Genomic DNA, 23,409 nt, shown 5'->3' with positions numbered 1-23,409 from the left:
GCGGCTGACTCAAACCACAAAGCCGGTGAGTGGAAATGTGGATGAGTGCGTTAACTTGGTGGGACAGAAAATCTAGCACTTCGCCTGTTGTAATGAGGCAAGACAAGATCTGAGACAGTGGAATAATAAGTCTGATGTTGTTTAGCAGCAAACTAGACTGACAGAGTGCTGAACTCACACAACACCCAAAACAGCACTGCCTGAGCAGAACTGGGTTATAACTGTGTGGTACTTTCTGGACTGAAATGAACACAAACCACTCTTAAGTCCTGCTCTTATGTCCTTCCATCTATTGAAAATAAAGATATTAAGGCTATCATTTATAAGCTTGGTTTTTGATTTTTTTTTACCTCCAAATGTTTGGGTATGACACGAACACAGGTGGACTAAAACGGACCAAACATGTACAGAAAACCCACATTCTCACAATCTCACTAAAATAGCAGAAGCAAGTTGCAATGTTTATTTCACAAATGATTTAATGTGCAAAACGGTTAGATTAGCAAGACATACAGTAAATAGCTTTTCATGGTTCAGCTTCAGTTCAAAGCTTATGGAGAAAACATTGCAGTACCATAGTGTTTATATTGTTAACATGTCATTAAATCCCTCTCCTTCGAAGACATGACTGTTATTTTAGTAAAGGTCAGAACAGGTGGAGCTGTCTTGTCATCCTTTATGGCTTGTAGTTCTGTAACTGCTGATAGAAACCAGGATTTGGTCGAACTGAAGGTCTAGCCAGCTTCACCTGGTTGTACGCATCATCAAATGAAAGCCCCTCCCTTAACATCAGGTAGCCAATCACAATGGAGGAGGAGCGTGACACACCTGCGTTACAGTGGACCATCACCACTCCGCCCTACAGTAAAAACACAAAAACAAGAGGAAAACACATATAATGCTCAATCAGTTAGCATAAATCAACTCTCATCAGACTTTAATGTTTTAGCATAATTTTTTTTAAGTGTTAAGACATTTACTGAGATATTTGATCACAAAATGAAGTAAGCTGGTCTTACTTTTAACTCACTAAAATAATATCAGGGTTTACCCCAGTGTGTTATAAGCCTGGCAGCCGTCATGCTTTACTAGATCCCCCAGCGCCTGGTTCCGTCTTCCCTGTAAAGTTTATGTATGTGGTCCTGGTTGGCCGGTGCCTTAGTGGTTAACGAACCAGCGCTATCCTCATCATGCAGGTTCAGCCCAGTGAGGAAATTTCTTGCTCGCCTCGTAGAAACGCATCTCGCTGGTTTTATATTATTTTATTATTTTTTTTAGTATTATTTTTCCATAAGTATTACTTTTTACTTTTTATTACTTTTCCCACACTGTTGACATGGAGTCTGTATTTTCAAAAGATTTTGCACCCAAAGCTGTAAAGTTACATTACTGCTACACAGACGTTTCATCCAACTGAGTTTGCTGGGAAAGATCAATTCTTTTGCAGAGTAAAGCTAATGTTCAGTCAAATTGGGCCCCTAATAAACCCGGTTTTTAGGTACTTTTCCAGGAAAGAACAACACAAAACATTTTTCTGGGTCCATTTTTACCCTGCTGCGTTCACACTGAACTTACCAGTGGGGGAAACTAATTAACAGCAAAGATATTTTTCTTTCCCAGTCTGACTACTGTTAGCTTTTCTCTGGTTCTAGATTTTTATGGTTTTTCTGCAAGCTTACTTAAATAAAATATAAGACTATTACAGGTATGGGACCAATTACTGATAGAAACTTTATAGAAACCCTATTATAACATTCAAATTACCCCATTATATTATTATACAAAGATCACCAGGTGGTGGCAAAAGCGTTGAATATTGCCAGTCCAAAGAACGCCAACATGCACACTCATTACTAAGAATAATTTAGAGTCACTCATGTCAGATTTACTGTCACTTCAACAACGTACATAATATATAGTGGAAACTCACAGCAAACACAAATGACTTGTTGACTATTTTCATAAACGTTGAACTGGTTCTCTAAAGAGGAGAAAGTCTTAAAAAAAAAACTAATTCAAACCTTGGTAATGCTGCTGCTATGTAGCACTGTTTACCAATAGAGATGTGAATTTTTCCATGTCAATTTATTCAATTCAATTCCAATTTTTAGGGTCACAATTCAATTCTGAAACAATTTTTGATTCAGAAACAATTTTCAACACAGATGCTAATTTTTCTATTCAAATGGTCCAAAGATTCTGTTTAAATGATGTGACTGACAAGAGGAAAAGGCAGTGTAACCAATAGAACATTTATTTAAAACAATTCTATAAGGTTCCTTACATATCAAATTTCATCAATTTATATTGTATAAAAATTCTGTTATAAAATTCTGACTTAAATCACCTGCATTAAGTGATTTAAGTCACCTAATACAGTAGCGGCAAAGTCGTACAACCTAAACACATTTTAAAACCAATTTTTGAGCATATTGAGCCAAAGCTCAAAGTTCCCAGCATGTTCTCTATAGAATTGATATTTTAGTATAACTTGAACACACCAGTCTTTTCTAAAGCCCCATCAGATCGTTTTAGAAGCAGAAATGAACCCAGATTGTCGTTGTGTGCGGCTTTTGTTTGTGAGTCAGATATTCGGGCGTAACAGAAACAGAACTGGAACATTGACCAACATAGTTGATGTGTATTGATGATTCTGATGATGGCAGTTGACAAAATGTTTTTTTTCTCAATTGCTGACTGTATGATGTGTGTATGATGTTTTTATAACTTTTTATTTTTGTGTTTTTAAGATGTAAAGCATTTTGAACTGCCTTGTTGTTGAAATGTGCTATACAAATAAACATGACTTAATTTATTGATTTAGGAAAAATGGCAACAATTATTACAACTTATTTTCTTTGGTCAAGATGTTAAATTGGTATAAAAATAAGAACAATTCTTTATTATTCCCATAATGATCCAGCTTCCTGTCTAGTGTTTCAGCCTTAACATAAGATATGTAATAAAACTTTAACAATGAGTTGTTTAAAGAGCATTCATTGTTTTTAAGATCACAATGTTATCTTTAGCATCTTAGGTTTAGAAAAGTTGTGTTTGGTGAAATTGTCTCTTCCTGACATTCTTTTGCATTGCTATTAAAAAGATAATTAGACAGTGTGAACCAGAAATTCATGAGAGACAAACATATTTACCCGTCATTTATTAAAAAGAGAGACAAAAACAAAAAACTTCCGTTTACTGAGGCTGTGACAGAAAACCAAAGCCTGCTATCTCACCTAGCCAGATACAATAAATGTTAAGCGAGTAAATACATTTTGTGTCATTTAAAAACAATTATCTCGTTCTGATAAATGCTTGTCATGTTTCCCGTGGCGACACATTTGGAGGAATCACAGCTGGAAGCGTCATTTGGCTTCTCTTTGTTCCTCTGAAAAACTGTTATTTCTGGTTTTCCTAAATAAATAAAAAGATCTCTGAAAGCAAGTAGAGACGTAATAAAGCCATGAGTCAAAGTCAACAATTGCAAAATTATTAATATTAATGTAATTATTTTTCTGCCTAGTGTCTGACAAGGGAACAGATTTTAGAAAATTGTGGCACGTCGTCAGACAACGTGCACCAGTCCTCACCTCTGAAACTCGCCACATCGACACGTTTGTCTCTTTTGTTCGGCCAATAAAGTTGTTTGTTTTTTTTCCAGATGGAAATGGAGCGGAACTGAAACTCTAAGCACACTTTTGATTTCCGTGTCAATCAATACCCATTGAGGGACGGGAGATTTAAACTGCCTCTCTGGGATTGATGTGCCATCACTGCTGCCTCTGTTTTTGCTTTAAAAAAAAAAAAAACAATCAATCAGCTCCTCTGGTTAAAATATGATTTAATCTAATGAAGCGTCACAGGGAGAAAAAACCCCAGCATTGTTTTAGTCTTTTTCTAAGTTTTTTTTATCCATCAAGAAGTCTCATCTGGTTTCTCCTGACGTCTGTAAAGGCTTCTGGAGTCAATCTGGCTACATGTCAGGCCTTGTTTTGCTTCTTTAGAAATAAATAAAAGTTCCTGCAGATGGAAAATTGCCTCAACAACATAATCCATCACAGCAAACACACAGACTTAATTTGGTTTTGTCAGAGTTTCTTGTTTTCCTGTTATTTCATTGTGTTCCAGTTGAGTGTTTTCATATCAGAGCTCACATCACATTATGTTCTGCTTACGGTCAATCTCCTGACACACCCACATGCACACGCACACACACACACGCACACACACACACACACACACACACACACACACGCACACACACACCCCCACACACACACGCACACACACACACACACACACACACACACACACACACACACACACGCACAGACAGTCAAACCGCAAGTCTGTTCCAGGAAACACAAACATTAATATGATATAACTAAAAGGCCGAATGGTGCAGAAAAAGTTGGGGTCTTTTAATAACTAATCGGACCACCATGCTGCTCTCCTTTGTGCTGAGTTGCAGATAAGTGTGTGAATGCAGAACAGCTGTGTGTGTTAAATTGGCCGACAGTTATGAAAGAAGGCGTTTTCAGGTTGCGACAACCTCCTGAGAGAAAGTGGATGCAGATCTGTTTGAATCGATTTCACACAGTTGTTTTTCTTTCTGAAACACAGATGAGTGTGTTTGTGAGTACTTCTTTTCTGAGATATATTAGGATTCTTCAAGCTGTTGATACACTTTGCACCATAAGAAGAAATACGTCCACTGGCAAGTGTTGAATTAACAGAAAATATCTGTGGTATATACAATATCTGTGTTTACATTACAAATGTGAGCAAAACTCTGTTGGTAATTCCCTAATGTCAAAAAAATACAATCTTGCAATTACTGTGTTTAAATTACTGTGTTTAAATTAAATAAAAATGTAATTAAAATCACATGTGAACAAGTTGGTTAAGTCATTACAAGTCATACATCAAACTTGCTAACATCCATTCAGATTGTGGGACATGAAGTACCGTAAATTCCAGACTATAAGCCGCTACTTTTTTTCCAGACTTCGAACACTGCGGCCTACATTATGGTACAGCTACTACATGTTTTTTTTCATGGCGCTAAAAACAGTAGAAATTGATGAGAATAAAATTGATGAGTTTTCACAGAAGTCCAATGAAATTGTGCGATACATCATGCTCACTTTCCAGGGCTTAAAGTAAAAAAAAATCCTGAGCCTGAAACTTATAGTTATGATAGAAATTTACTATAGCGTTGTTATTGCCACAGTTTAATAAAAGGTGTCTTTGAATAGTGAACAATTGCTTCTAACAATACAATTAACAAGCTAAACACTCAAACTTAAATAAGACTTCAATACATTTCAACTCAAAACAAAATGTAAAATGTCTGTGTCCTAAAGGTTTGACTTACAGGCAACAATCCCTCAACATTAAATAAGAGTCTTTTCAGTCAATGTTTTAGAACATGCAACATTACCAACTAAATCAGTGTTTCTCAACCTTTTTCGGACCAACACCCCCATCCCATATCCAGGTCCCTCACCGCCCCCTCCAAAGAATCTGTAGGCTACTTTGCACTGACTATTATTTTATTATTAATATTACTATCACTATTGTAGATGTTTTGATTTTTATGCTCGTTTCTGTATTTATCAAGATCATTTCCCAGAGAACAAAAAAGTCATGGTAATAGAAATTATTTTCACAGGCGTCTAAGAAAAATGCAATGAACATTCAACTTAAAATGTACAAGGCCTAACAGCAGCCAGTCAGAGTGGAAAAAATATTCTTGTTCTTTGCCATTTTCTAGTTGTTAAATATTCCACAAAATGACCAGATAAAAGATGTTCAACATGCCAGTTTAAACTGTGAACTATTTGCAAAACGACTGAGCTCTGCAACATTAAAACATGGATAGAATGTAACTACATTAATCATAACTCTTCTTCTCTTCAGTGTTTGTCAGTTTCTGGTGGTGCAGCTCTGTGCTGCCTTCAGGAGAATGGGACATCAGAGTATCATCCATACATTTCAGCCACATGGCATTTATTGTTCAAACCAGAACTTTCAGTGGAAAAACAAAAGTTCCAGGTCCTTTTAATGCCATATAAATATGAGACAGACACATGGATTATATCTTTATATAGACCTGTCTATTGATTTATAGATTAATAGTTTTACTGGACAGAAATTACAAAGAACAAATCTGGTTCTTATCAAATCCTAATGAGTCAAATTCAAAGTGTCATGGAGTCATCAGCCTCATGACATTAACACTGACATGAACAATATATTGAAGAAATAAAAATATCAAATCTAATTAAAAACATAAATAAGTGATAAGTTATTTACTGTTATGGTCTGTAAGATATATTTATTCTCAGTACTAGATGTGGTCTCGACAAACCCATGGCACTTCAACAATATTATTTTACCTTTTATCTGGAAATAGTGTCTGTTTATTCTTGCCATACAGTCTCTGTATTAATTATTGCTCGAAAGGTCTTGCCATACCAGTTTATTCCTCTGTATTTATTTTAGTTCCTTAGTTTATTCTTGCATTTTGTTCTTCATTCATTTCCATCTAGTTTGTCCACTTTAGTTTCTTTCCTGTTGCTTTATTTATTTGATTGTTTATGTTCTCTGTGCCGCCTAATCGTCATGTTTCACATCATGTGTTGATTTTTCACTGTTCAGCGTCGGATTCTCTGTTTTTATGCCATAATTCACATCTAGTTCGTCGCTCCGTTTTATGTCCCTCTTTTCCTGTTTCAGAGTTTTGCCAATGTGTGCCTCGTTTTTTTTTTTTTGTTTTGTTTTGTTTTTACCCCCTAAGGTGCGGGGTGGAAGGGGGGGGGTGGGGGCAGACTGACATAAATCTTTTAAAACAACGGAAACAATTTCTGCATTCTGATTATTGAAATTTGTGAAATTTGAAAGTGCTGTGTTGTTCTATCACCCCCGTTTCATACCGGACCACTTACAGCACCGGTGTTAACGCTATAAAATGAACGCTCTCTATCGTGGTATCACCCATGGAGGGATTTCTTTATTTCTTTATTTAAATAGGTTCATTTTTCAGAGGGATACACAGTGAGGGTATCGTGATTTTAGCTACCAGTAGCAAGAGAACAGAGCTGTGTCAAGAAGCTAACAGAAGCTAACAAACACTGAATAGAAGAAGAGCTGCCATCTATACAGTTGCAGCCAAGCATGATTTAATGTTACACAATACAGTTTTACCAAGTTGCTCAAAGTCTAGACTGGTATTGTTGTGCATTTAAGGTGTAAAGTTTACCTTCGACCAAACGCCCCCCAAAGGCATCCCAGAGCCCCCATTTGTAAAAATGTCCGCCAGCGCCCCCTGCCGTCCTCTGAACGCCCCCTGGGGGGCGGTACCGCCCACGTTCAGAACCGCTAATCCAGACGGAATATAAAACACTTTTTAATATAAGTTGCTGCTTTGACATGATCATAGAACTGCCAAAACATATGTACAAAAATCCTCAATAAAACATAAAATATTAGAAAATCAGACACCAGACAAAGTGAATCACACCAACGTCATCAGCCGGTGTAACGCTGACCTGATGGTGAAGCTACTAGCAGGAGAGGAGCTGCGGCAAAAGCTACAAACACTGAATAGAAGAAGAGCTGCCATCGATACAGTTGCAGCCAAGCATGATTTAATGTTACACAATACAGTTTTACCAAGTTGCTCAAAGTCTAAACTGGTATTGTTGTGCATTTAAGGTGTAAAGTTTACCTTCGACCAAACACCCCCCAAAGGAATCCCAGCGCCCCCTTTTGTAAAAATTTCCACCAACTTCCCGTCTTGTCCTCTTTCCTCTAGCCATGCCCAGCGCCACTTGTTTTTAATTCCTTTCTCAAGTAAACAGGTTTCTTTACCGGGTCAGACAAAGAAGGCGTTCGACCGTGTCCCTCGGGAGGCCCTGTGGGGGGTACTCCGGGAGTATGGGGTACCGGGCCCTTTGATACGGGCTGTCAGGTCCCTGTATGACCGGTGTCAGAGTCTGGTCCGCACTGCCGGCAGTAAGTCGGGCTCGTTTCTGGTGAGAGTTGGACTCCGCCAAGGCTGCCCTTTGTCACCGATTCTGCTCATTACTTTTATGGACAGAATTTCTAGGCGCAGCCGAGATGTTGAGGGGATCCGTTTTGGTGGCCTTAGGATCGCATCTCTGCTTTTTGCGGATGATGTGGTCCTGTTGGCTTCATCAGATCGTGATCTGCAGCTCTCACTGGAGCGGTTCGCGACCGAGTGTGAAGCGGCCGGGATGAGGCTCAGTGCCTCCAAATCCGAGGTCATGGTCTTGAGCCGGAAAAGGGTAGAGTGCCTTCTCCGGGTCAGGGGGGTCGTCCTGCCTCAAGTGGAGGAGTTTAAGTATCTGGGGATCTTTTTTTGGGGGCAAAATGAAGAACACAACACCAGTAGCCTATAGGCATCTTGTTAAGCTTAAGATGATGTATTGATATTAGCTAGTCATCTTTTAGCTAACTTTACCTGCATCCAACAGCTTTACTCAACAGTCGGTTAGTTTGGGGGAAAAACTGTGAAAAGTTATTTGCGTTTTGCTGGTTTGCTGCCATTACTCTAACACACATGTGCAGCTCCGCACAGCAGCAGCAGGTCTCCTTCACTGCCGCACAGGTGTAAACCCAGCGCGAGCGTCTAGTGCTCATGTTGCGTTTAGAGGCGGCTCGGAAAACAGTTCACGACATGTTAACAACGAATTAAACAGTTTTAACTGCTGATAAAAGTGACAGAGGACACAGATATGGGAAGCGCGGAAGCCCCTACTGTATCAAATTGACAGAGGAATAACAGAGTTGACCATTCTAAGGTAAAGATCCAGGGAAAACAGCGTTCAAGTTTTGTTTTTTATTTCTTTCTTCATCCAGACCGCTTCCCCTGCAATGGCACGGCACCCCTCATAGGGGGCACGCCCCACAGTTTGGGAACCTCTGGCTTAAAGAATGCACCAAAGTATGTGGAAGCCTCAAGTATTACTCAATGTCTGCCACCTTTGTGTGGCAGTAGAGCGAGATGTTGTGTATTTTTAAAGTGTACCTGCTCTTTGGCCTGGTCTATAAAGGAGCCGCATTCCTCCAGATGCGATGAGAGGTCAGTCTCTGGCAGGTCCAGGATCTGAAGCGTCTTATAGACCACTTGATCTGGAAACAGGTTGGTGACTCCATAGGCCACGTTTAGCACATGGGACACCTGGAAATCGATTAGGAGGAGACACAGGAAAGGAGGGTAGAGACATAAAAATTCTTGAATAAATGACCCCTGAGCATTGACTTGCTTTGAAGGCTCTTTTCTCTCTAGTCAGAGACAAAGAGGGATGCTCAGTTTGCCGTATTGATGACATGAGATGAGCTGAATGTGACAGAGAGAGGACTGGAAAGAAAGAGGAGAGTAGACAGGGGAGAAAGTGGGGGGGAAAAAGATGAAAAGGAAAGAGTCATGGGTTGGCAGGAAAGGAGACAGATGGCTCCAATTCATTTTGCAGTATCTGTCTACTCTCACTTAAATTTAGCTCACCTCAGAGGGCAAAGTCCTCTCCTGTGTTGCATCTTGGCATCACACTAATGTGATCTTAGACTTCTAGCATCGTCTAACATCCTTTTCCGCATGTTAGGGGATATGTTGAGCACCGCATAACGCTTGCGTTACTGACAGCAGATCCCATTAAAGTTTGGACTAACAGTGAACTCTTCCTCCTAACAAGTAATACAACCAAGGAACTAACTGCCTTGTGATCATTAAACCCAGGGTTGGTATCGTGACCACACGTCACACTGTAACACCAGATACACAGTCAGTTATTCTGCGGCTGAAAATAGCCCAATCATACGCTGGGCTTGTTTAAGTTTTACATTCATTTTATTGGGATTTTTTATGATTGGACAACACAAAGTAGTGCAAACATTTGAGGTGCAATACAAAAGCTGTAGTTTTCAGCGGGGTTGGCAAAAAACAAAAAAAACCGAAAGCCACCAGCTTTGCATGTCTACAGATTGTAATATTTGCTCATTCTTTGCAAAACAGATACACTAAGTAGGACTGGATTGAGAACATCAACAATGTTTTTAGTCTTGTCTCAGATTCTCATTTGGACTTAAGTCAAAGGGGTTACTCACACTTAAGGATTCGTAGTATAAGCACAACAAGAAAGAGCTTTTGTATTTCAGTTCATGGTGTGAAATTATGGAACAACATAAATGAAGCGTTAAAGTCAAAATTTAATATAATTTAAGAGGAAATATAAGGAGGTCATTTTCATAAGATACAGAAATATGGGTTAGAGTTAGCACTAATGTGAGGCATCCATCCATCCATACCCACACACACACATATGAGTGTGTGTGTGTGTGGGTATGGATGGATTTAGACATATGTGTGTTTGGTGAGTCTACAGCAAAAAAATTTATCAAATGGAAAATTAATTAACCTATGTCAAGATGTTCTCTTTTTTTATTTAATAAAAAAGTTAAAACATGGACCCTGCGACAGACTGGTGACCTGAGCATGTTAAGATTATTGTGGTACAAAAATATGTGTCTTTTGCATTTCTTGTTCATTTTCTGTTATTTTATACTGCCATTATGTTTGAAATAAATAAATGAAAATAAATAAGTCTGGACTTTGTCTGGACCATTCTACCACATGAATACGCTTTGATCTAAACCAAAGTGTGGCCTCAGGGCTGTTTGTGCCGCCCATGACTGCACAATGGACAGGAACAAAGATTTATCAGGATAGTAAACTCAGCTAAACAAAGCAAGAGTTGTTTTATTTGTTTTGTTTTTCAAAAGTCTGGTATCCTGTATTTATTGAGAATAATCACAAAAAATACAGATAACGATTACAGAGAAATTGAGTTTTGAAACATTATTTACAATTTTGAGAAAAAAAAACTGGTTTTTTGACAAAAACTTTTTGCACTAGCATGACGTGTTTTTTTTAACAATATCAAAAACGATGTATTTTGCAAAGCTTCAATGGAAACACTTTTTTTGAATCACGAGGCATGTAATCAACATCCCAGGTGTTACTACTGGCAAAAACCAAGAACAAGACAACAGGAAGTAATAAGAGGATGGTTTGTTTGGCTCTCACAGCATCACACATTTCATAAAGTTGTGTGTCATTCCAACATGTTGAATCCAAAGCTCTTCTGTAAAATGGCTGACTGCAATTTCCCCAAAACACTGCATGCATGTATGTATGTACCAAATATGTATTTTACAGTCTTAAATTCATTGATGAAACAAACAATGCACACACTCATATCTAAGAAGAATTTAGAGACCAATTAACCAAACAGTCATGTTTGTGGACTGAAGGAGGAGCCACCGTCCATCTGTAGCAAAGCAATGCTGCTTATAATAAATAATATGACTTAAAATTTAAATAAAACCATAAAAAAAAATTTAAAAGCTGCAGCAGAGCAGAGGCAAACAGAGCATTGTCGGCCCATTAAACACAACTTGATGAATCACAGCAAACCTTGGTATTTGTACAAGAGTTCCCAGAGTTCTCTTCTTTTTCCCCCGCAAAGCACAGAAATACATTATAATAAATAGGATTCTTTTGGGGTTGTTTTTTCTTTTCTAAAGCAATTCCAAAGTTGTTAAGTCTAGTTGAGAATTAAAGTGCTAGATAAGAGTGTGCAACAGAGATTGTGCACCATCCTTTTGATATCCTCAGATAATAAAAACGGATTTATGACAAATCACTTGCTCCGGGATCTTTGTGTTTTTGATTATGATTTTATAAATCAACACTGTGTCAATGCGAGCTGTTGAAATACATTTTAAAAATTACAATATCACAGGCAACACTTTTCAAATGATGATCTGGACACATTTACTTTCCAGTTGTTTCACAGCAGTTACATTTCAGAGCACATCACAACAAATCCACAAAGGAGTTTAAAAAAGCAGGGAGAGAGAATTGTTGATGGGAAACAAACCCAGACCAGCTGCATCTTTTGTTTATTCTGCTTTCCAGCCGTAGCTTGCCAACAGCTTCAGGAATCATTGCTTTTAATGTTTCAGTCGGTGACCACTCGTTCTTCAACATGATTGGAATCACATACTGGAAAATAATAACAACAAATGTCCTTTGGGCAGCTTTTCCCCCCTCTCATGTTGGACTGATGGTGGGCCAGACGCTACAGTGACTCGCTTTTCCACTCGTGGTGCAATTATTACAATAGAAACAGGCCGGACCGAGCCGCGGCATGACATGCAGACCTGCCTGAAGACAACTTTTCGGACGACTAAGTCTAAATTATAGGAGAATAGATTAATATAAAACATTGAGACTCTGCAGACTCTGATAAAAAAAAAAAAGTCTGATGTAGCCGCCATCTAGGGTAAGTTCATACGTGTTTGATATCAGTGTCTGGTTGTGTAAATTCTCACGACTGAGTGAGTTCGCGCATCAGTGGGGTTTTTCGATAATTTTCCTCACACATAAGAGTCGCTCACACGTACATGCTCTGTTAAACACGGCGAGTGGAGCTGGTGCATTCAGTGACACTAAGCAGCTAACACACAGTCATGCATCACCTTCAGTGTGTCACCACTTTAAAGTTTGATCAGATCTTTCTAAGTCAGCATTGACGGGATTAACTAAAAAGTTCAAGCTTCATTTTTCCCTGCAGAAAGGTCTGCAAATGTCTGTTGGAATTAAACAAGCAGCAAAAGATACTCTGACCTTTTTCAGTCAGATTAGTCCTGTTCAGTACATGCTTCAAGTTTGACTTCAAATATTAGCAGACAAGAGACCAGTGAACCAGAAGGATTGATGCACTTCATTAGCAATGGCTGTCCCAGTGCATTCTGGGATTTATAGCTTTGGTGTATTCTGTGCTGTATAAACAAAGGTTGGTTATTATTCGCTAAAAACATGATGTTGCAGGCCTTTCCAATGTCTGGCCTAAAAGGTTGGTGAACCAAGGCAACTTTTTTGTTTAAAGCAACTTTTTCTAACTTCCTGTGAAAGGTATCTGTACTGCAGCTAGTTTGTACATAAACAGGAAAAAATAGCACTGATTAAGTTAGAATTCTGTCCCTCTCTGTAAATGCTAATATTTTTGTTAGCACCCCTGTCTATTTAAAGGGTTAGTATTACATAAGGTCGACTTTTTTGAGCTTTACATCATGTCATCCCCTCATCAAAAACAGGCCTTGAGTGTTGCCTTGATTTTTTTCATGCATGTTTGAGAAATCCTTTAATCTCAATGGCAACCATTCACCTGCACAAGACAGAGTGCTACTTACAGAGCTGCTCTCCACCACAACTTTCCCACTCCTTCAGACTAGCCAGCAGCAATTAGCAGACACCTAGTGGAACTGTGCATCTGCTGAGCTCATTATAGTAGATACTTCTCAGGGCAAGGCTGGTAAAAAAGTTGTTAAAGGATTAATAGAGGCCCTTCAAAGGGACAGAGGCTCAATTTCTCTGTTGGCCATGTTGTCTGTTTTAAACATAAAAATAACAGATGGCAAAAAAAAAGTTACTTTATTGAGCTTTATAGGGACACCATGTGCCTGGAAAACATAATGCTGCCTCTTTAAGAAAAACATTTATCTTTGATGCTTTTTAAATTCTAAGTGCATATTGGCTGTCCTGCAACGCCCGCTAACAATTAAATGATAACTTTTATTATCAGATTATTGGTTCAGTCATTGAAGCAAAGTTCCTAAGTTAAAAGGAAGCCCTTAAAAATATTCAATGTAACTTTTAAATTGAAATGTAATGTGGAATGGTGAGTGGACCTTAATCTTAAAGGATTTAACAAGAACATTTGAGTGAAGGTAAACAGAAATCATAATACAGCAATTTGTAGTCTGGAAACAAAGCAAACAAATGCAGAAAAATAAAGATCTCCAACAATAAATTTAAAAAACGCAATGTTCACCAGAGCAATAAATTTCTGTTAAGTTTTTCACCTCCACTGTGAGAACATAGCGTGCTTCAGATACATTTTATGACTAGCAGACAAAAGATTTTTACAAAGTGCCTTTAGGCGAAGCGTCACCTCTCCTGTGCATTAACAGCTAGCAGAGAAACCTACTTGAAGCGGCCAGGGCTTCATCCCTGAAACAGGAACGGAAGGTGTTTGTAATCTCTCTAATTCATCATCCTGAGACTGCACAGGCAGCAATATGCTCATGCCTGGGAGCAGGCACTGCAGAGAGGAGCAGAGCCGACACGTCCTGTAATCATTTACTCCCTCTGCTGTGCTAAACTGTCACTGCATGAGTCATGAAGCTCCTCAGGGTGGTTTCGCAGAGTTCCAGGAGGAAAACTCTGCATGGCCGGTTCTAATCTCACATCACCCGCCCACGCTATCGTGGCAAAAGGCAAGGTCAAGCCCGTATTATTGATCCCCTTGTACTGACCTTAAATCTCTGCATGGTGTCGATGTCGTGGGCTGCATCCTGAGAGGCTGAAACGGCAGAAACGACCTGATCAGAAGACAGACAGCAAGGCTTGGCCCTTAAGAGCATGTTCAGCAGCTCCTAAGAGTTCAGAATCTGATTACAGTCACTTAAGAAAAATAACCTTGATCTTTTTTTTTTGCTTTCTCTTTGGGATTTTAAGCTGCATGGATAGATGGATGGATTTAAAACAGGGCTGTGCAAACATAATCTTGTTTTCTTCACAATCTAACAGATTTGGATTAGTAATGGAACAGAGTTGATTCAGAAATGGTAAAAACAAAAAAAACCCCTCTATTTTATGTTTTTCACAATGACAAACCAGGGAGTTTTCTGTTGCTTACAAAGTCTTAAACGTCTGAAATGTCTATATGTTAAAGAGTTCTTAAAACAAAATGAGATTGATTAATATTGTATTTAGCGTAAGTCATACTATACACTATATAAGATAACTAAGAACTTTCACTCATGGTTTCTGTTTTAATAATTGTTGGGCACTGCTAACTCTGCTGCCAACTTTGTTGCTGATTTTGCTTAATTGACCATGGTAGGGCTCAATCAGGAAGAATAGTAAATTTTAATTTTAAATAAGTTCATCGTAGAACTGCATTCTGGGAACCAAATAAGCCATTTGCTGCACTGCATCATGGGTGGAGAACGCGAGGGGAGGAAACTGGAACTGCTAAACTAAGAGAATGAATAGAAATGTGCAGCTACTTGAACTCCTAACAGCCGATTTCCAAAATTTTATTCAACCAAGCAAATTAGCACTTTAGAATTTATCTGGAAAACTTAGGGGAGGATAAGAGCACTCAATTTAAAATTAAAAAGTGAAGAGCAAGTGGAAAGTAGAACAACTGAACTTTATTTAAGGTTAATCAGATTAAATAGAACATATTGAAATGAAACCAGGCCTAACACTGAATAACAAACTCTCCATTTAAGAGTATGCATGCCTGCTTTACCGAGATATTGCCAAACTAAATTCATTTGGTTTTAGTTCAATTTTACAACATAAATGCTGTATTGTGTGTGGAAGAAGTTTTGTAATTGTCCATCTTGGACTCCATCCATTTTCTTGCCCCCTTGTCCCTCAGTGGGGTCGGGAGGTTTGCTGGTGCCTCTCCAGCTAACGTTCCGGGCGAGAGTCGGGGTCACCCTGGACAGGTCGCCAGTCTGTCGCAGGGCAACCCATCTTGGACTCATTTATCACAAAACCTGGAATGTTAATAAGTGTCTGTCGACTTTGAAAGACTACATGAATTTTCACTTTTAGGGAAATGTTACAAAAAAATTAGTTGAAAAGCAAAAACTGCAGAGTATCAGCAACATTATCCCTTAGAGGGAAACATCCAGACACAAAATCCTTTCTGAACAGCTGCAGCTGCAAACAGGGAAGATATCAGTCAGCAGAAACCAACAGTGAAATGGCTTAAAGCCTGAGAAGGGAAAAAAACGGGGCTAGAAATCAAATTATTTGTATAGTTACACCAGTCGTGGCTTATAGAGAACTGCTGCGATAAACATTCAGTACTATCTACGACTGCGTGCCGGCACATTCATGATTTTTCCTGAAAAGACTGTGCGCAGGCATTGTCATGATGATGCCTGAACGCAGCTGAAGAAGAAGGTCGTAGAGGAAAGGAGAAACTGAGGAGAGGTAAATGAGTGACTATTTCAGCTGAGGGAGGCAAAAAATCCCTGACAGCTAAATAGAAAGAAGAGTCTTCCTCCATTTGTCAAACGGCTCATCATGACAACACCAGCAGTGGTTGTGAGTGGTGGAGCTGGAAGGAGATGTATGGGCAGGAAGCAGAGTGTGATGGAGGGAGCTCCTCCAGGTCTCCTGCATGGATTCTCTGCGGCAGCTTACGTCTTCAAAGTGCAACATTTGCACTCTCTGCATAAGCCAAGACACTTTGACATAATGCCAAACTGGGAAGTAAATCTAAATCCAAGTGATAGAAAGTGAGTGTGGGGAAATAAGCCAGCTATGTGTCACCAGTGGAGAAAGAAAAGATTTAAAATGACATATCTGTGAACAGATGTGAGCAGGCTTTTAATTCTTCTTAACAGCAGAATCCCGATAGCGGTAACTTTTTTTCCATTTTCATTGTTATTGAGCTTGAGAAGATCAAAAACTATGTTTGGGCTCAATTTTAATTTCTTTAAGAATGCTGATTCTGCCTGAAACCTTTCAAATGAAAACTGCAGTGAATAACATTTGATCGACCTAAGGGCAGGAATCCAAGATGAACAGTCACTGGAAAGACAGAAGGAGAGACAGAAAGACAGAAGGAGAGACAGAAAGACAGAAGGAAGGAAGGAAGGAAGGAAGGAAGGAAGGAAGGAAGGAAGGAAGGAAGGAAGGAAGGAAGGAAGGAAGGAAGGAAGGAAGGAAGGAAGGAAGGAAGGAAGGAAGGAAGGAAGGAAGGAAGGAAGGAAGGAAGGAAGGAAGGAAGGAAGGAAGGAAGGAAGGAAGGAAGGAAGGAAGGAAGGAAGGAAGGAAGGAAGGAAGGAAGGAAGGAAGGAAGGAAGGAAGGAAGGAAGGAAGGAAGGAAGGAAGGAAGGAAGGAAGGAAGGAAGGAAGGAAGGGATATAATTTTTGTTTGAAACTTTCACAGCCAGATTCTAAATTTATTAAAGTCTAATCTCAAATGCACAAAACAACATTTTCTGCATTGCTGTTAATTATTAAAGTAAGTTGATTTGAAGCCATGATTGAAAAGGTGTGTGTGAAAAACACACTCAGTGATTCAGAAGCTTTACTATTTATTGCACATTATATTTATAATTCCCAATTGTACCTTCTGAACCATATGAAAGGTTTGCTGCAGTTTATTTTCTGTATGTTTGATAAAGGTAGTCAAACTATTGTTTTAGTCGGTTTCAGTTTCTTTATTAATTATTTTACATTGGCTGTTAAACCTCTCATCACATCGACTGAACAAATTAAAGTTATGTTGTTTTTACATGTTGGACTAAGCTTGTGAAGCTGTTGGTGTATTAAAAAGTACTGTACTGATGCCGTTATCAATTCAGCACATTTATGTCTGTTTTTAAAAAAAAGAAACGTTTCAAGTGAATTCAATACTGTTTTTCTGTATCGGATCGGTATCTGCTGATAGTAAAGCTCAGATATCAGTATCGGAAGTGAAATATACTCATAGTAAATGTCGCCCAAATTCTACAAAGTGAACATTTTTCCACCACGCATTATAACAATGGTATGAGTCACCTCTATGAGCCAAACGGAGATCTTTTTTTTTTATTAATCCCTGCTGAGAAATGTGTTCTGATTCTTGCTGCGAGGTCAAGTATTTGCAACAGAAATGAGCAGCCCTCCAGAGCTGGTTGGGGATTCAGCGCTGAGCTCAGGGACACTTCAGAGTGGACGGACGGACAGATGCTGACATGTGGAGACAGCAACCTGCGTCCTTCAGAAAGTGGGATGGGTCACCGTTCTCCCTGAGATGAATTTAAAGTTAATGACATTGATTTATTTGTCGTTAGGAATATATATATATTTAATACAGAAACAATGACCTTTGTGGTCTTTGAGACAGAAGATCAAGTGTATCATTAAATCTCAAGAGCAACTATGAGGCCTTCCTAGCATGAAAAGTGTTTACTTGTAGACATGCTAAATGTGTGGCGTGTTGGTTGAATCACATCAGGTGGACAGGGTCACATCAGCAGATGAGACTTTATGAAACACATTTTCAGCAGCAATATAGGCTCCACTTAGGGGTGCACATATTGCAATTTTCTGGCTGAACACCAATTTTTAAAGTTAATACTAATGGTTATTTAGGACCATTAGCCTGAACTACCGATTCCAATTTAGGCCCATACTGATTTAAATATAGTGAGAAAGTTGCTAAGTTGGCAACAGTGGAGTGACTATTAACCGCAGACATGACCTGGTACGGGTCCCCTTGTTACCAAAGTCAATGCACAAAAATGAAGAAAAAAAGAAATAGAAAGAAGACTAAATGAGCCCTCAAATTATGAACATTTATTAGGGTTTTATTTAATCTTTTTTGTTTTTATTGCAAGACCCTTTACTTTTTTATCAATTAAAAATATGAACTCGGTGCAAGTTAAACAGGCACATACTATTTACGAGAATCATTTTATGTTATATTCTTGATTGTGACCTTTAAAGGTTAGAGTCTGAAATGTGAAACAATTAAAACTGTTTCTCTTCATTTCCTCTCCTCTTTTTGGAGGTCTAACATGTTTGATAAATTTATCTACAATTTATGTTACTTTTAAGTCTATTTTGTTTTTCCTTTGTCTAGTCTCTTACTAGACAAAGTAATTGCAGTAAAATTGCATTTTACTGCAATTGTTGTTTTTCAGCTAAACCTGCTTCCTGACTTTAGAAACTGATTATATAATAAACAATCACCCCAAAAGTTTTCTAGTTTATTTAATCATAGTTTTTTTCATTACCACATTTTCCCCCATCAGAACATTTTACATTATAAAACAGCAAAATAATGAAAACTGTTACCTAGCAGCAGAAAGGGTCTGACTACCCCAACTTGTAGATCAAGGCTAGTATCTTCTACAAATCCACACCTGCCTTCCTCTTCCAGCTCCTCCACCTGCTCCACCTCACCCTCTGCTCCATCACTCCTCTTTTCCAGCAACGTCCTGCCCGTCACCGTGGTGACACGCGTGGACTGCTTCTTCAGGCGGTTTTTGGAGAAGCCCTGAATTTCCTGAGCCAGTGAATGCATTGCCCCAGGCCCTACAGGATGCAGGTGAAAGCAGAGGAAACATTAAGACTTATAGTCACGCTTTTGAAAGTTTGCGTTGAGCGCGAGTCAAGACAACAGCATGGTGCTTATTGTTAACCCGTACTTTGTAGCTGCATCTCCATGAAAATAAGCCTTCATAGAGGGTTTACCTTTTTATAAAAGGGTTACCTGCACCTTCAGTGCTGCTCGTGTTCTCACTAAAACCAGGAAGATAGAGACATAACACCAGTTTTAAAGTCCCTACACTGGCTCCCTGTAGCTCCGAGAATAGACTTTAAAATACTGATGTTAGTTTATAAATCACTGAACGGTTTAGCACCACAATACATTAAAGATCTGTTATTGTTGTACCAACCGTCTAGACCCTTCAGATCTTCTGGTTCTGGTTCTGCTCTGCATCCCCAGAACCAGAACCAAACGAGGAGAAGCAGCATTCAGTTTCTATGCACCACAAATTTGGAACAAACTTCCAGAAAACTGTAAAACAGCTGAAACACTGGGTGCTTTTAAATCTCAACTTAAAACCCACCTGTTTAGAGTTGCTTATGGCTAAATTAGGGTTAGAGTGCAGGTTTTGATGTCTTCCATGTTTTTATGTCTTTAATGTTTTTAATTTCTTTTTCTTTCTTTTCGATGTTTTAATGATGTAATGTTTTTTTGTTTGTTTTTTGTTTAATCTCTTTCTCACTGTTTATTTCTGTTTTTATTTTAATTATGTAAAGCACTTTGAAATGCCTTGCTGCTGGAATGTGCTATACAAATAAAATTTGATTGATTGATTGATTGATTCAGTTTGTGTGAAAGGTGGCGTGAGTTATAAAAATTCAAAGGCGCACAACCAAGAGCTGCGAGAGCGCGCAAGGCCAACGAGTGGGTATGGCAATCCATAATGGGTCAACTATTAACCTAGCTTTTGATTTACAAAGGACATTATGTACATCTATAAAAGCAAAAATGGAAGTAAAGTTGTCAGTAGCAGACAGAGACAGGTATTCTTGTTGAGAGAAGCCAGAGGTTTACATATGGTAACGTTACTATGATAACCCTCTAAACTTGTCGTCACCCTGTTCAAGAAGCTGCTTTGTCCCAGAAAACGTGGTTTGAAATAAGTGAAACAAAAAATATATATATATCTTGTGGCTCATGTCGTTACATGAGCTTTTCATGTATCGACATGAAAGGCTCAGTACATGAAAATTAGTTAACTAACTAACTAACTAACTAACTAACTAACTAAGTAGTTAGTTAGTTTGGTAGTTAGGTAGGTTTGATCTTTTAGTATTTTTTCAGATAACAGCATTTTACTGCAATTGCTGATTTTTAGAAAAAATTCACACAGAATCAGATCAGCATTATGTAAAGATCTTAGTTCAGCAAATAAACTTAAAGCAGCAGAAAGTGTGTGTGTGTGTGTGTGTGTGTGTGTGCGTGCGTGCGTGACGGGGAGCCCCAATGAGTCTAACAGAACAGCAGGAAGACAATGTGATGCAGTCAAGGACAAAAATAAAATAATGTTATTCTTGTCAAATCTACCTTCCAGGTATTCAGTAGAACATTTATAAGAAAATATTTTCTGTTTTAGTTTTCTAACTTGCTACTAACCCCTTTATTGATTAATTTAAACTGTTCTTTTTTTTTAACATGCACTGAGGTAAATAAATAAGTATTTGATTATCAACTTTACCCCCTTCCAAACAATATGGAGGTCTGTGATTTTCATCGTAGCTCCATCTCAACTGTGAGACAGAATCAAACATAATCCAGAAAATCACATTTGATTTTTAAATAATTAATTTCCATTTTATTACATGAAATAAAATGCAAAAAATGTATTTTAATTGCAACCACTAATAACTTGATTCAGAACTACAGGAAACATTCGACCTCTAGAACTGATTTTTATACCAAATATTAAGATATACTTCCCTATTGTTTCAAAGGTAATAAACAGCAAATTAATTAGTTAATTAATTATCCAGAAATAATAATTACAATGTAATTTACTGGATTTGCTTTAAGATTCTGTCTCTCAGAGTTGAAGTATATCTATCATGAAAATTACAGACCTCCCAACTTTTTAGAAGTAGGGAAACGTATCACTTATTCTGTCCAGTGTATACACATCCATACACAGTAGATATTTTGTTACAAAAATATCTACAAAATTTCACACTTTTTCAGTAAAGTGCCTACACAATATTATTATTGTTATTACGTATTAAATAAGCTCCTTAGTAATTTCATAGACAAAAATAATATCCATAGAGAGCCACTGGTTAGAAATTGTGACAATTTTGTATATCTTTCAAGTTGTACCACAATACTGTTTACTTTTTAAAATATTTGGGCAGAAATAATAATGTAAAACATTACATGTAACTTTGACCAATATTTTTCTATGCGGATATTTTACATTGTGTATAGTCATTGCCTGTGAGTGTGTGTGTGCATGGTTGTTTGTCCTGTGTGTCTCTGTTTCCCTGCGACAGACTGGCGACCTGTCCAGGGTGACCCCACCTCTCGCCCGAAACGTTAGCTGGAGATCGGCACCAGCACCTCCCGACCCCACTGAGGGACAAGGGTGAAAGAAAATGGATGGATGGATGGATATTCATTGCCACTTCGTTTATAATGCTTCAAAATGTTTGTGTCAGTTCTTAAAATATAAATTGGATTACTTTGTGTATATTCTGTGTTCTTTGGTACATTGATTAATCTGAACCTTGAGAGAAAAAAATAACTCCTCCATTTGATGTAAATATTAAACGCTTGCTTTTAAAATTCAAAAGAAATGACGCTAAACAGAACGTTACGACGGTGTTTGAACGCACCACAAACCAGTCTCGTTGTAAAAACCAGGACAACTCCTCATCCCTGTGACCGAAAAAAAACAGACAGGGAAACAGAGGGGTGGAGTACAGGAAGCTGCTGTCCCTAAAACCTATCTGAACATGGGCGAAATCTAAACATTACAGAAATCACGGTTTCTATTTTTCAATCATTTTTGGAACCAGAGGCTGCGGATATTTCCCATATTTTTTTCTGGATCGGGGTTGGAGATATAAAGCGAGAAGATGTCTCGGGGAGTGATGCAGCCCAGCCAGCAGAAACTGGCAGAAAAACTCACCATCCTCAACGACAGAGGCATCGGGATGTTGACTCGTGTTTACAATATCAAAAAGGTTCGCACACACATACACAGACGTGTCCCGATTTTAGCCAGAATTATGTGAACTGAGAAATTAAATGGTCTTCACCTGTATCCCCAAACTGTCACTGTTAGCCCTAGCAAAATACGAAACAAATATCAGCTGATTTATCACTTTCCATGGAACTGTAGTTGTATAAATGTATCACAAATATTTTCTAATTGTGTTATTTATTCGAAAAAGAATGGCATACTGTTATTTATGGACCTTAATATTCCTTAATATCCCCTCCCAGCATCCCTGGTTGTGGGTACTGCTAGCACAAGCCGTCGCGTTAGCTTGCGGTAAAAGTTGTACACGGGTTTTCAGATTTAAACAGGTTTTTTCGCTCGAAATAAAATCAAACATGAACAGTTACTGTGAACATATCTTCAACCCCAACCTATTAGAAGCTACAAATAAAAGTGAAACGAGCGGTCTCGTCAAACCTGAAGGCCTTCGTTGGTGCTAACAGCTAGCTAGCTAGCTAGCGTCAACTAGTAATGGCGGCGGCTCCTGGCTAATCCAGCAGTCGGGGCGTCGTCTCTGCTTCACCGAAACCCCGACCACGAAGCACCAAAACTCTCAGATACAGACACCCCCGCTGTCCGCATGACACTTCTGACCTGGGAGGCTGAAAATAAAGAATCTGGCTGCTTCCCTCTCCCCGACCCCCCGATTGAACTTGCAGCTAGCAATACTTAGCTTGCCACAAAAATGAAAGAAATAGAAAAATGAAAACATCACCATGCTTATTTTCAGTTACAATTTTACAATTTATATTTCTTAACTTTATTTTTTTAATAGACTCCGTTTTGTTCCCCGAAGTTCTCTGCTCATTTTAACAATGATACATTTAAATAAATATGCTTTTTATATATATTGGTAAAGGTATGGATTTCTAACAACGTATGTTTCTTTTTTATTTGGCGAATAAAAGAGAAACATTTTATTCGCCAAATAAAGTGAAGTTGAGATGCAATAGGTTTGACCCACCAGACAGATTT

At 38.4% G+C, this 23,409-nt stretch overlaps 2 protein-coding genes across 6 annotated transcripts in view; one reads left to right on the top strand and one right to left on the bottom strand.

The window, feature by feature from the left end:
- Positions 1–440: 440 nt before the first annotated feature.
- LOC103476580 (dual specificity protein phosphatase 19-like) lies at positions 441–23,101 on the bottom strand. Of its 2 annotated transcripts, XM_008429042.3 has the most exons (6): positions 22,852–23,101; positions 22,046–22,088; positions 18,965–19,204; positions 14,407–14,453; positions 9,056–9,208; positions 441–859 (listed from the first exon to the last, which is right to left on the bottom strand). In XM_008429042.3, the coding sequence occupies exons 3-6, from the start codon at positions 19,191–19,193 to the stop codon at positions 677–679; spliced, it is 612 nt and encodes a 203-aa protein (XP_008427264.2). In that variant the 5' UTR covers positions 19,194–19,204; positions 22,046–22,088; positions 22,852–23,101; the 3' UTR covers positions 441–676. The 2 variants fall into 2 exon arrangements, with proteins under 2 accessions (XP_008427264.2, XP_008427263.2); XM_008429041.3 differs by lacking the exon at positions 22,046–22,088 and having other exon boundaries at positions 22,852–23,100.
- The window catches only part of nckap1 (NCK-associated protein 1), a 49,579-nt gene continuing 48,231 nt past the window's right edge, over positions 22,062–23,409 (top strand). For 2 of the 4 annotated variants that reach the window (XM_008429045.3, XM_008429044.3), the window contains exon 1: positions 22,062–22,396. In XM_008429045.3, the coding sequence (XP_008427267.1) occupies positions 22,289–22,396 (108 nt within the window). In that variant the 5' untranslated portion in view covers positions 22,062–22,288. The remainder of the gene's footprint in view (positions 22,397–23,409) is intronic. The other 2 variants (XM_008429047.3, XM_008429046.3) reach the window with 1 other exon arrangement.

The sequence above is a fragment of the Poecilia reticulata genome, chromosome 15 (genome assembly GCF_904066995.2).
Source record: "Poecilia reticulata chromosome 15, P_reticulata-male-v2, whole genome shotgun sequence".
In the NCBI taxonomy this organism is placed as follows: domain Eukaryota; kingdom Metazoa; phylum Chordata; class Actinopteri; order Cyprinodontiformes; family Poeciliidae; genus Poecilia; species Poecilia reticulata.
This window is presented reverse-complemented; position numbering and strand designations above follow the sequence as displayed.

What these genes read in the sequence shown, in the direction of transcription:
- LOC103476580 (XM_008429042.3), bottom strand. Translation starts at nt 19,193, where the DNA reads ATGCATTCACTGGCTCAGGAAATTCAGGGCTTCTCCAAAAACCGCCTG. An exon ending in CAGACCCTTTCTGCTGCTAG is followed by an intron (nt 14,454 to 18,964) that starts GTAACAGTTTTC and finishes CTGCCGTTTCAG; the next exon opens with CCTCTCAGGATGCAGCCCAC. An exon ending in ACACCATGCAGAGATTTAAG is followed by an intron (nt 9,209 to 14,406) that starts GTCAGTACAAGG and finishes ATCGATTTCCAG; the next exon opens with GTGTCCCATGTGCTAAACGT.